At 46.6% G+C, this 12,607-nt stretch overlaps 2 protein-coding genes across 2 annotated transcripts in view; both read right to left on the minus strand.

Annotated features, from left to right (window-relative positions):
- Positions 1 to 7,407, minus strand: part of ABL1 (ABL proto-oncogene 1, non-receptor tyrosine kinase) — a gene marked incomplete at its 5' end in the record, with an annotated part of 82,946 nt that extends 75,539 nt beyond the window's left edge. The window contains one exon of the mRNA XM_084899792.1: positions 7,272 to 7,407. Within this exon, the coding sequence (XP_084755918.1) occupies positions 7,272 to 7,407 (136 nt within the window). The remainder of the gene's footprint in view (positions 1 to 7,271) is intronic.
- Positions 7,408 to 7,915: 508 nt separating this feature from the next.
- On the minus strand, positions 7,916 to 8,868 carry LOC311630601 (uncharacterized protein; the record flags this gene model as incomplete). Its single annotated transcript, XM_084899804.1, has 1 exon — positions 7,916 to 8,868. The coding sequence occupies exon 1, from the start codon at positions 8,066 to 8,068 to the stop codon at positions 7,916 to 7,918; it is 153 nt and encodes a 50-aa protein (XP_084755930.1). The 5' UTR covers positions 8,069 to 8,868.
- Between the last annotated feature and the right edge of the window lie 3,739 nt (positions 8,869 to 12,607).

The raw sequence follows: 12,607 nt of genomic DNA on the forward strand, positions 1-12,607 counted from the left end.
AGGATGATGTTCTAACCAACTGAGCTACCCAGCCAGGGCATGTTTTAACGTTTTTATGTGTTCGCCTGTGTCCTCACAAATCACTCATCCCAGCAACTGCCTCAATTATGCTTCTCAAACAAAACAAACTCTCTAAATGTACTAATAATGATGAATTCTTAATTTTCATTTTTCCTTATTAAAAATACCTACAATTGCTGTTGTATTAAATAACTTAACATATTAGCCGAAACCAGTTTGGCTCAATGAATAGAGCGTCGGCTTGGGGACTGAAGGGTCCCGGGTTCGATTCTGGTCAAGGGCATGTACCTTGGTTGCGGGCATATCCCCAGTAGGGGGTGTGCAAGAGGCAGCTGATCAATGACTCTCTCTCATCGATGTTTCTAGCTCTCTATTTCTCTCCCTTCCTCTCTGTACAAAATCAATAAAATATATTAAATAACTTAACATATTAAAAATGACTGGACCCTGTTCTAACCGGTTTTGCACAGTAGATAGAGCATCAGCCTGCGGACTCAAGGGTCCTGGGTTCAATTTCGGCGAAGGGCATGTACCTTGGTTTCGGGCAAATCCCCAGTCGGGGATGTGCAGGAGGCAGCTGATTGATGTTTCTCTCTCATTGATGTTTCTAACTCTCTATCCCTCTTCCTTCCTCTCTGTAAAAAAAAATAAAATAAAATAAAATAAAATAAAATAAAATAAAATAAAATAAAATAAAATAAATCAATAAAACATATATATATATATTTTTTAAAGTGACTGGACCCTAGCTGGTATGGCTCAGTCAGTTGGGCATTATTCCACACATGAAATTGTTGCCTGTTTAGATTCTTAGTCAGGGCACATGCCCAGTTCGAGGCTCGGTCTATAGTAGGCACCATGCAAGAAGCAGCCGATTGATATTTCATTATCACATCAATATTGTTTTTTTCCTCTCTCTAAAAGTCAAATTTAAAATCTGGACTAGTGCCTGAATACAGAAAGCACTAACAAGCCTACCAGTTATTACTACTAGCCTAGATACGGAAAGGCAACTGAAAGACAAACACTATCAGGGCGTTCCTCTCCCCTTAGGCAATGTGCTGGCTACCTTAGGTAGGAGATGTTTTGCATTGGGACCTATTTTTTCCGTTTTCTTCCTAATCCACCATCATTCCTCAAGAATGGACATGTTCTGAGGTCAAAGCTATTGAACACTGGCCACCGCAGCTCCAAGGAAGACTCGAGCTGAATTGAGTTTTTCACCACTCTGCTCCCGGGGAGCCAGCACTGCCATTCAGGAGACTTGACAGCTCCCCCTCTGGCTTCCTCGCCATGCAGTCTGCAACAATAAGAGCTCCCTAAACCTCAGTCCTATGTTCTTTAAGCATGGCCTGGGGCTTAGCATATTAACTTGAGGTGTCAACTGCAGGACAAGCTAAAATCTAGGAACAGCAGGCGGCTGGTACTAGCCAATCCAGTCCACCCCCTGGAAGAGGCAGCAGCAATGACCAGGACACAGGACCTCAGGACTGTGCTCCAAGGCAATACACACACTTATCTCTAACAACTGATGTTATCACAAGGTCACCCAGCAATATACCTTGGGGATATGATTAGCTCACTGTGGTAGGAAGAAGTAAGGTTACCTTCATAAAACTGGATTTTGTCAATTTTACAAAACAAAAAAATGTGTGAACGTGGTATGAAACTAAAGAGCAAAACAGATATAAAGAATTGGTAATATCATTTGTCAATGGAAGCTGCCACTTTTCTTTCCAAAAAATGGGAGGTGGAAAAAACTGATTAGGTTAACATGTATTACTTTTTCGATAAAAACTGGTGGTGCAAGTAATAGTCAACCCAAATCAAAACGGCTTAACCAATGAGGGAAATGCATCAGTCACCTAACTCAGTCCAGAGGGAGGCTCTGCAGCGGCCCCAGCGTTTCAGCCCCAGCCTCCGGCAGGCTGCCCTCCAGAAGCAAAGACCCCAAGCCCAACACAAGGGAAAAAGGCCTAATTTCCATCAGACTGAAAGTTGAGAGAGGGGGTGGGGGGTGGGGCGAGGAGACACTTGAGACACTTGCAGACCTTCTGGTCAGAATGCTCTCCCTATTGCAACAGTCCCTTCCCCGCCAGCGATCTTCCTCTTGAATGAAGTCACTCCTTACTGAACAACAAAACAAAACACCCAGGCCAGGCTCTCCCCACACCGGTTACGTCGATCCCTGGGAGCAGGACCTGAGATCCTGAAGTACAGCCAGGGCTGACAACGGCCTCATTGGGACACTCTAGAGGCTGGGGTGGGGTCCTTCCTGGTGAGACACGGGGTGAAGGGGCCATTGCCCCGCACAAGTGCCTGTTTAAGTGTCTGGCACACAACGAACCCGGTGAGACGGTTCACAAAAAGATACACATATGTGTTCCTTAAAAATATTAAAAATGCTCAACCTCATTCATACGAGCTACTAATTAAAAACGTACTAAGACGTTATTTCTTATCAGATTGGTAAAAGTCCCAAAGTTTGACAACACGCTCTCTTGGCCAGGCTCTTGTGCATTACCAGCGATGGGAGCATAACCTAGTACAGATGGGAAGGAACTTGGGAGCAATATCTACCAAACAGTATCCATATTAATATCTATCTGCTACTATTAACATATAAAGGAACATCTACCAATAAAAATTACAAGTGCACTAGCCCAGCATTCCCACTTTTAGCAATCTCTCCCACACCTACACCTGCACAAGTTAAAAGGACAGATATTAGGTTATTCTTGCAGCCCTGTAACAGCTCAAGACTGGAAACAACCAAATGTCCAGAAAGAGGGACTAGCTGAAAAATCAATGACACTTCCAAGATAGTGGGGCACAAGGCAGCCATAAGAAAAACTAAGACACCCATATTCCCAAACGGAGAGATCCTGAGTACATATTGAGTGAAAGACAAAAAAGTAAAAAGTAGCCAAAACCGGTTTGGCTCAGTGGATAGAGCGTCGGTCTGCGGACTGAAAGGTCCCGGGTTCCATTCCAGTCAAGGGCATATACCTTGGTTGTGGGCACATCCCCAGTAGGAGGTGTGCAAGAGGCAGCTGATCGATGATTCTCTCTCATCGATGTTTCTAACTCTCTATCCCTCTCTCTTCCTCTCTGTAAAAAATCAATAAAAATATATTAAAAAAAAAAAAAGTAAAAAGTACAGAACAGTATATATCATATACTATCTTTTATATAATAAAGGCATAATTGCTTGTATTTACTTAAAACAAAAAACAAAAAAACCTACATTGCAGTGATTAAAAAAAAAAAAAAAACATCTCCAAACACCCAAACACCAAAGGGTAAGATATCCAACAGACTATCAAAACCATGATGAGTTCCCGGGCAGCATGGCTCAGTGGCTGAGTGTCAAACTATGAACCAGGAGGTCACGGTTCCATTCCCAGTCATAGGGCATGCAGGAGGCAGCCAATCAATGATTCTCTTTCATCATTAATGTTTCTATCTCTCTCCTTTTCCCTTCCTCTCTCTGAAATCAATAAAAATGAGGGGGGTGGGGGGGCCGCCACATCATGCAGACTGATCTTCCAATTCCCTTTTGCCACTACATGGACATCTTTCAGTATTAATACTTTACAGTATGTCAGTACACATCCTTATGTGCCCTCTATATACATACTCTCTATAGCAGCAGTTCTCAAACTTTTTTAAAAATATATTTTTATTGTTTCAAAGAGGAAGGGAGAGGGAGAGAGAGATAGAAACATAAACAATGAGAATCATGGATCGGCTGCCTATTGCATGCTCCCTACTGGGGATCGAGCCCACAGCCCCGGCATATGCCCTTGGCCAGAATCAAACCTGGGAACGTTCAGTCAGCAGGCCAACGCTCTATCCGTGGAGCCAAACCAGCTAAGGCAAACTTTTTTTTTCTCAAACCTCTTTGACACTCTGAAAATTATTGAGGACCCTGAAGAGTTTTTGTTTGTATAGCTTATCTCATCATTATTTATCATTCTAGAAGTTTAAACTGAAAATTTTTAATTATTCATTTAAAAATAAATGTTTTTATTATAACTGAAAAATAAATGTTTCAACCTATTTTTAGATAACTATAGATATTCTTTGAAGCTACACCAAAACTTGGTAACTGGTAGTTTCCTAAGGTTAGCTGTAATGTAGAATCTAAAACTGTAACAATGAACTTTGGTATTGTTACATAAAAATTCATTGGTCCATCTTATATCTTGAATGAATCTTTTACCTGTATGTGATTTTATAATATCATGTGTTAATCATTTAGAAAAGAGTGATGCACTGAATTATGTAGATCTTCCAAATAACACATTTGATTACAAGACTAGAGGCCCAGTGCATGAATTTGTGCACCAGTGGGGTCCCTCAGCGTGGCCTGCAGGATTGGGCCGAAACTGGCTTTCCAACATGCCCCGAGGGGTTCCAGATTGCGAGAGGGCGCAGGCCAGGCCAAGGGACCCCACCAATGCACAACCAGGACCAGGGAGGGGTGCAGGAGGTTAGCCAGCCAGGGAGGGACCAAGGCAGGGCTCCTGGGTATGTCCAGCCCGTCTCACTCAGTCCTAATAGACTGAACACCAGCAGTAAGCTAACCTACTGGTCAGAGCATCTGCCCCCTGGTGGTCAGTGCATGTCATAGCAACTGGTCAACTGGTCGACTGTCTGCCCTCCTGGTGGCTATTGCACATCATAGAGATTGACTGACCCGTCAACTGCCTGCCTCTGGTGGTCAGTACACATCATAGCAAGCAGTTGAGCAGCCTTAGCATATAATTAGCATATTACTCTTTGGTTGAATAGCTAACCGGTTGACTAGACACTTAGAATATTAAGTTATTATATAGGAGAATATAATAACATTTATCAAAATATCACATTTATAAATAGTATCACCAATCTCTATAAGATATGATTATTTCCACAAACTATTTTTTGCTGGAAAGCTAAAATTTTTATCTTTGGCAACAGATACTACCAGTTGTTTTCTTTGAAAGACTCTTTTATATGTTAACTCTGAATAACCATCATTTGTCAGTCATCGTTTTTCATCATAGTTTCAAGTAAAAAGGATAGTCCATGATATAAGCACTAGTTCAGACTGCAACTCAAACAACTGCCCCAGTGCTCTGCCTAGAGATAATCAATACACAACAGAAAAGCACTGTGAATTCCCATTTCATCCCATAGGATATTAAACACATATACACAAGGATCAAGAGCTAATAAAATTAACAGTTTTTGCTACTTCACCAAGGACATTGTTAAGTTAAAGTCTTTTTTTAAAAACTATGGGTGCACAGTATGCATACATGGCTACCAGTAAAGTAGCAGTTAGGTACCACAGCCTTGATTCACGCATTACTTTTGCACCATTTGTGCAGAGTACAATAACATCTTGGCATTGCATTAATATGCAAACTGTTTTAACCCTGGTCCCCCAAAGGGGTATATCAGGAACATCTAGGGACTATACTGTTCTGTACTGGGATAGTTTCCCAAGAGTGAGATTTTACTGGCTCATTGCTATATACACTTTAAATCCTGAGTTTGGTCAAAGCTCTCCTGAAAGTCTGAACCAATTTTCCTATTTCACTAGCATTTTAAAATGCAAAGAATTCACTTTACAAATGCTGAATTGGGGAAGCACCAGAACATAACACATTACCATATTTGCCTGTCTAAAACCAATGCTAAAATATAACCAAATGTTTTAAGCAAAGTAAAATCCAAGTACCCGGAACAATTAGATAAGGTCAATATTTTTCTGTAAGAAAGTCAAAACCTCAAGTGTCAAGTGCAAATTCAATGAACAGAGACCTTTGTTTATTATAGTCATCCATGGTTAAGAGGTATTTATGGTTGAATTTTAAAGTATATGCCACTTGCACACACCTTTGCTTATAGGATCAATGGACTCAACCAATATCTATAATAATAAAAGCATAATATGCTAATCAGACCGGACGTCCTTCCGGAAGTCCTTCCGATGAAGCCGGGGCTGTGAAGTTCTTCCGATGAAGCTGGGGCTGTGCCTGCCGGCGGCCAGAGGGAAGCCCTGGTCCGGAGTACCAGAGAGAAGGAAGGCCTACTCTTGCACAAATATTATGCAATGAGTCTCTAGTTTTAATATAAAGTACCCAGTCTAAAAAATGTCATGCTGCAAGTGTATAAAGAGGACCCTAATTAATCCCACCCATTACAGTCATCTTCTAAGCTGACCCTTACTTAAAACTTCACACAGACCCGAAACCCGTTTGGCTCAGTGGATAGAGCAGCGGCCTGTGGACTGAAAGGTCCCGGGTTCGATTCCTGTCAGGGGCATGTGCCTTGGTTGCGGGCACATCCCCAGTAGGGGGTGTGCAGGAGGCAACTGGTCGATGTTTCTCTCTCATCGATGTTTCTAACTCTCTATCCCTCTCCCTTCCTCTCTGTAAAAAATCAATAAAATATATTTTTAAAAAAACAAAACACTTCACGGGGGGAGGGGGAGGGGGAGGTAAGATATGTACACAGATCATTAAAAAAAAGGAAAATATTTAAAAAAAAAAACACAAAAAACTTCACACAGTATTACTAGAAGTGAAGAGTAACATGCACTGTCAGAACTCAGATGCCAACTATGTCCATAAAAATGTCAGAGACAACTTTTTTGCCCCAAATGCCATCTGAAACAGGGTCAGTGGAGGAGGAACTTTCACTCCATCCCTGGGAAAGGACGACCCCTGCACAAAGTGAATAACTGGAGGCTGGACACCAGTCCCATGGAATGCTGCTCCCTGCCTGACTTTTCCCAGACCCCAGAGTGAGTGCTTATGGCCGAGAAGGGCACGGACGTCAGGCCAACCAGGACCTGCGATTCTTAAGCTTTGGGCCAAAGCGCCCTGCAGGTGAAGGGAAAGGACCTGTGCACCTGAGGGGCAGAGCCCGCGCCTCGGGCTGGCGCACAGTCGTGGACTGTGGATCCTGGGAAAGCACGAGTCCAACCTCCTCAGGAAGCTGGCAGAGTGAAATGGCTTGTCCAAGGTCAACCGACAGCCGGCGAGAGCCAGACAAGAAGCAAGAAACAACAAAATACTGAATGAGGACGTCCCCTCACCACGCAACCTTTTCTCCTCCAAAGAAACCGAGAAAGCTACAGGAACAGAGTTCTAAGCAGCCCAGGAAGAACCAGCAGGAGCGCCGGTTCCCCGCCCTCCTGCGCTCCCCGCGCTGACCCCGGGAGGGCCGTGTGGCCCGGGCGGGCGAGCACTCACCATGTTCCACGAACACATTGCAGGGCGGCCCGCCGTGCCGGGACGCCTCCTTCTTGCCTGCTACCTTGATGAAGTGCAAGGCAGGCAAGCTCGGCCTCCTCTGGTCCCCAAGGACTTTTCCAGGCTGCTGCCCCATAAAGTAAGGATAGGTGCCCCTTTCCAGAAGAGGGTCCGGGGCCGCTCAGAATGGCCCGTGAGCTCAGGACAACGGCCCCCGTTCCACGTGGGGTTTCACATCCCCCGCCTGCCCGCGTCAGGGCGGAGGGCAGTCACAGAACACCTTCCATCCCGGGCCGGCCCGTGCGAACAGGGGTCCGCTATGTTCGCAGTTTGTCAGTCTGCAGTCATTGCAACGCCCCCCCCCCCCCAAAAAAAAAAAAAAAAAAAAAGTTGCTTTGTTGTAAGTGTCTTTTTTACTGGCTGAACGACAGGTTTCTTTCCAGGAGGAACGCCTCACCGGAGAGATTCACAGGAGATGCTGCTGCACCAGGGCGATTGCTCAGGTCATCGCGCTGGTTCCCACACGCGAAGGAACCGTGGGCCGTCCTCGGAGGCTGCTCCAGAACCTTCCCTGCGGAGGTCGGCCGCCCCCGGCCGCTTCTCCATCCGCGGACAGGCCGCCCGCCGCCCCGCGTCCGGAGGGCTCAGCGGGCGCGGGCCCCGGGCTCCGCCGAGGAGGAGTGCGCGGCCGGCAACTTGCAGGGCCGCTTTTTAAAAGGCCTGTGAAACGAGTCCAGACTCTTCCTCCGCATGGAAGTTTTGGGCAGGGCTGAGGCGAGGGGCGCCGTCGGTGACATTGGGAGAAGTCAGGACATGGAGGCTCCCGGGAGCAGCCTGCGGAGAAGGGGTGGAGGGGCCTGGACAGCAGGGAGGGGGTTTGAATGGAAGGGGGGTGGGGAGTTCCAGGCCAAACGTGGGGCCGGGAGCCGGACGAAGGGGCGGCTGGAGGGGGAGGGGGAGGCGGCCGGGCGCGGCGCGGGCGGTGACTCCGGGGCGACGCTCCCCGTCGCCTCAGGGAGCCGGGCGCCCCGGGTCCGGGGGCGGGAGACCACCCCCAGGGTCCCAGAGCCGGCGCAGGGCTCTGAGGGCCCAGAGGCTCGCGGGGCTTCGCAGGGGGCAGGCGGCGAAGCGGGGAGGAGGCCCGGCCGCCTCAGCTGCCCCGAGCCCGGGGGTCTCTGCCCGAGACACCCCCTCCCCCGGCCTCGGACGTCGCCGCAGCGGCCAGGCAGTCACATCCCCCGAGCTCCGCCGCGGGGCCTGGCCGCGCCCCGCAGGTAGGGGCCGTGGACAGCGGCGCTGCTCCTCAGCTGCAGGACCCGGGACCGGCTCCGGCTCCGGCGCGGCTCAGGAACGGACACTGACCCCCGCGGCCGCCATGATGGATTACGAGCCGCTCCACAACGAGGCCAGGCCCCGCCTCCGGCCCCGCCCCCAGCGGCGTCCCGCGCGCGCCGCACGGGGACCGGGACCCTCCAGGCGCCGTTTTCGCGGCGCCGCTGCACCTTCCCGCTCAGCTCCCCGTGCCCGCCAGAGCCCGCCCCGGCCCAACCATGGAAATGGGATTTTTCCGAGGGCAAGGTGAATAGTAAGGAAGCGCCCGCCTCCCCTGCCTCACCATTGGTCCGCGAGAATCCGGGTCATGTCTCCCCCCTGCGTCCTATTGGCTGACAAGGGCAGTAAAGCTAGAGCTCCCAGCCAACCGTTTTCGGCGCAGCCCGCAGGGCATGTCGGGAACTGTGGTCCCATAGCCCTCCTTCCCCGCCTCTCTTCCCTCCCCCCCCCCCCCCCCCCCCACACACACACCTGTCCTCGCGCACCCTCGACTTCTTGACCTCTGCCCAGGCCCTGAGTTCCGGTCCCACCCTCCTGGGAGCCGGTGGACTCTAGCCGGTCTCGCTCGGGCTGGCCAACTTTCTCCCCTGCGCGAGTTGAAAGACCCGCGAGGAACCAAAGCAAGGAGAAAACCATGGTTTGGATTTTCCCAGAACCGGAGTTGGATTACTTCCTTGAGGCTCTTTGAGAAAATTTGGCTCCCTCCTGGAAACCAAGGTTTTTGGTGCCCACTCCCCGACCATAAATTTCCACCGTTTCCCCAAGAAGTATAAATATTAGAACTAGCGGGGGGAAAAAATTAATGACTGGGAAGCATCCGACATATTGCTATAGAATTCATTGTTTCTTTGGGGCATCAGGAGCCGCTCGGAGGCTTAGCCAGGCGCAATCACAGATGCTTAAGCGGAACCTTTACCATAAAACCTCATTTCACAGGTGTACATGTATTCACATGAAAACAGCCACTGTGTAAGCCCAGAAATTGCGCGGCCTGTTGGCACCAGGCCCGCAGAACTGCCCAATGACCCAGACACAAGCCCACACCTGTCAGAACCCATGTTCTGCAACTAAAAGGCACCCTGGTTCCCTACTCTTTACTCTCCATGTCTCCTATGGTGCACCTGACCAAGTCACTGTACACCCATTTCTAAGAGGATCCACTCACCACAGCGCCTACTGTACACCAGGCACTGCTATGCTTTTCATAAACTGTATTATCTCATTTAATCCTCACTAAAGCCCAAAAAGGCATGAAATATTCCCCATTATACAGCTGGGAAAAACTTCAGAAACGTGACTTACCTAAGGTCACTTGCTTAGCATGTGACAAAGTCACAATTTGAGTCCAGTTGATGTTGCTCCAAAACCCATGGTTTTCAGTATCAAACAAGTGTTGGCCTCATTAGACTCTGATTTTTTAATAAGTTGCCACTGATATTAGGGGAAAACCACAGCCAAATTGTAGGTCTTGTATGTATCTTGGAAATATTTCTGCTGGATTGGGAAATGATGTTTTTACATAGACTTCAAAAAATAGTCACCTGGAGGGAGGGAATGTGAAGCACATGAGAGAAAATTTGTGCACAAATTCAGAGCTAGAATTTATATTCGCAAGTTATTTGGTTTATCTTTGCTCTGTCACAAAACAATCTGGCTAACAAACTTGGTCCTGGCTTGCAGATCATTCTTAAAACTTGAAGACCCATATTGCTTTATTTACCCATGCAGTGGTTCTCAACCTTTTTAATGTCTCAACCCTTTAATACAGTTCCTCATGTTGTGGTGACCCCCAACCATAAAATTATTTTCGTTGCTACTTTGTAACTGTAATTTTGCTACTATTAATGAATCATAATGTAAATATCTGTGTTTTCCGATGGTCTTAGGCTACCCTGGATTGCTCTGATACCTCTCTAAAGCTTAAAGCTATTCCTCATTAGTTGTTAATGGGCTTAATCCAGTCATTTAACTCCCTGAATCACTTCCTTCACTTTTAAGTGGAGTCATTTCTGCCAACTTTACAAGGCTATCAGGAGGATCAAATGAGATCTTGATTTCCCACAAAGATTGAAATTGTTTTATGAAAGTCAGTATAGAGGCCAGCTGTACTTAAACACTTATCCCAAATCTCCATTTTCTACTTTAGCCATTTTTTAATTTTAGGTGAGCCCCAAGCCCAGTCTATATTTTTAGAGATTCAATATACTTTTTTACCCCGTGTAGAACACTGTAGAATATTTTGATGACTTAAAACTAGAACCCAGAGCCCAGGAAATCCTGACAATAGATCCACCAAATTGCTAAAGGGTTTCAGTACCGGTGTAATTCATCTACGTATCCTATTCTGTTCAGTTTGTTCCATTTCTTCCGCCCTCTGGAATATATTCACTTAACAAGGGCGCCCTCTAGTGGGCCACAGAAAATAACTACATACTAAAAGGTGCTTTAGCTCTCTTATTTCTACTCTGAGGTACCACCCTTCAGCAGGTACTGAACAGCATAGGTTGGCAGCTCAGGATGGTTCATTGAGAAGAATAACTTTCAACAAGCTCACATATGGCCCTGGTTAAAACCAAACCAAACCAGGGACTCGAGCTCCCATCTTTTATTCCCTTCTCTCAAGAGGCATATGGCCTGGCCTGTGTTCTCAAAAATGACAGGTAAGCAAACCTAAGTTGCAACAGCCTGTAGAATATTCAGTTGTCTGCAAACTCCTCAAAACAACTGATACACTTGGAACAGAAAAAGAATGAGATATTTTAAAGTTGTCTATTGAGTATTATAAACAAGAAATATACCCTTTATGCCTGGCTGATGTGGCTCTGTGGTGTCTTGACCTATGAACCAGGAAATCACTTTTCAATTCCCTGTCAGGGCACTTGCCTGGACTGTGGGCTCAATCCCCAGTAGGGGGTGTGCAGGAGGCAGCCTATTGTCTCATTATTGATGTTTCTATCTCTCTGCTATCCCTTCCTCTCTGAAAATCAATAAAAATATATTGAATATATATATATATCACTTAATGAAAAACAGCCAAACTTTATTCAAAATTGTCAAAAACAGTGTTCCATGTTACCACCATTGAAACTCTCCTAGGTTTAAATTTTTATTAGGTGACCCCAGTAGTTAGAGCCTCTGGCAGAATGTTTATCTGCTATGCCCTCCTTCAACTGTACTCAGTTCTCAAGTATTACAAAGGACACAAGAACAGAAACAGTGCCTTTAAACCATTTATTTTATTTTATTTTATTTTATTAAATACATTTTATTGATTTTACACAGAGAGGAATTGAGAGGGACAGAGAGTTAGAAATGTCGATGAGAAACATCGACCAGCTGCCTCTTGCACACCCCCCACCGGAGATGTGCCCACAACCAAGGTACATGCCCTTGACCGGAATCGAACCTGGGACCTTTCAGTCCGCAGGCTAACACTCTATCCACTGAGCCAAACCGGTCCCAGCACCATTTTTTTATTTTACATCAGACAAACCAGTGCACAGGAATTCTGGCATTTCTTAATAACGTCAGCATCTTGCCCTGGCCAGTGTGGCTCAATTGGTGATCTCCAAAGCCGGGAGATCCTCTTGCTCAGTAAGGAAGACAGGCTGCTGGGGGATGCCATACACCCAAAGGTGCAGGTTCCATTCCCAGTCAGGACACACACCCAGGTAGAGGCAAATGTGGGAGGCAACAGATTAGTATTTCTCTCCCTCTTCCTCTCTAAAAATCAATTAAAAAAAAAAAAAAGTTAATGCATTGCTACTTCAATTATAGGAGGAACACCCAAAACATTCATTCTATTATCAATAATTCAACTTCTTACAAATCACCCTCAATGGCAGGACAGAAGGCAGCCTGGTGTGGAGGCCCTTGAATCTACCACTAGAAGGAACATGCGAAGGGAAGATTCCAACCCAGCAAAAGGCTGCTTGGTTAAGTTTATTGACTGCTGGGCTAACTTGTACAGCAGAGGAGGTGGGAATGGAAGCCAAAACAGACAA

Source organism: Pipistrellus hanaki, assembly GCF_964339955.1.
Source record: "Pipistrellus hanaki genome assembly, chromosome: 11".
In the NCBI taxonomy this organism is placed as follows: Eukaryota; Metazoa; Chordata; class Mammalia; order Chiroptera; family Vespertilionidae; genus Pipistrellus; species Pipistrellus hanaki.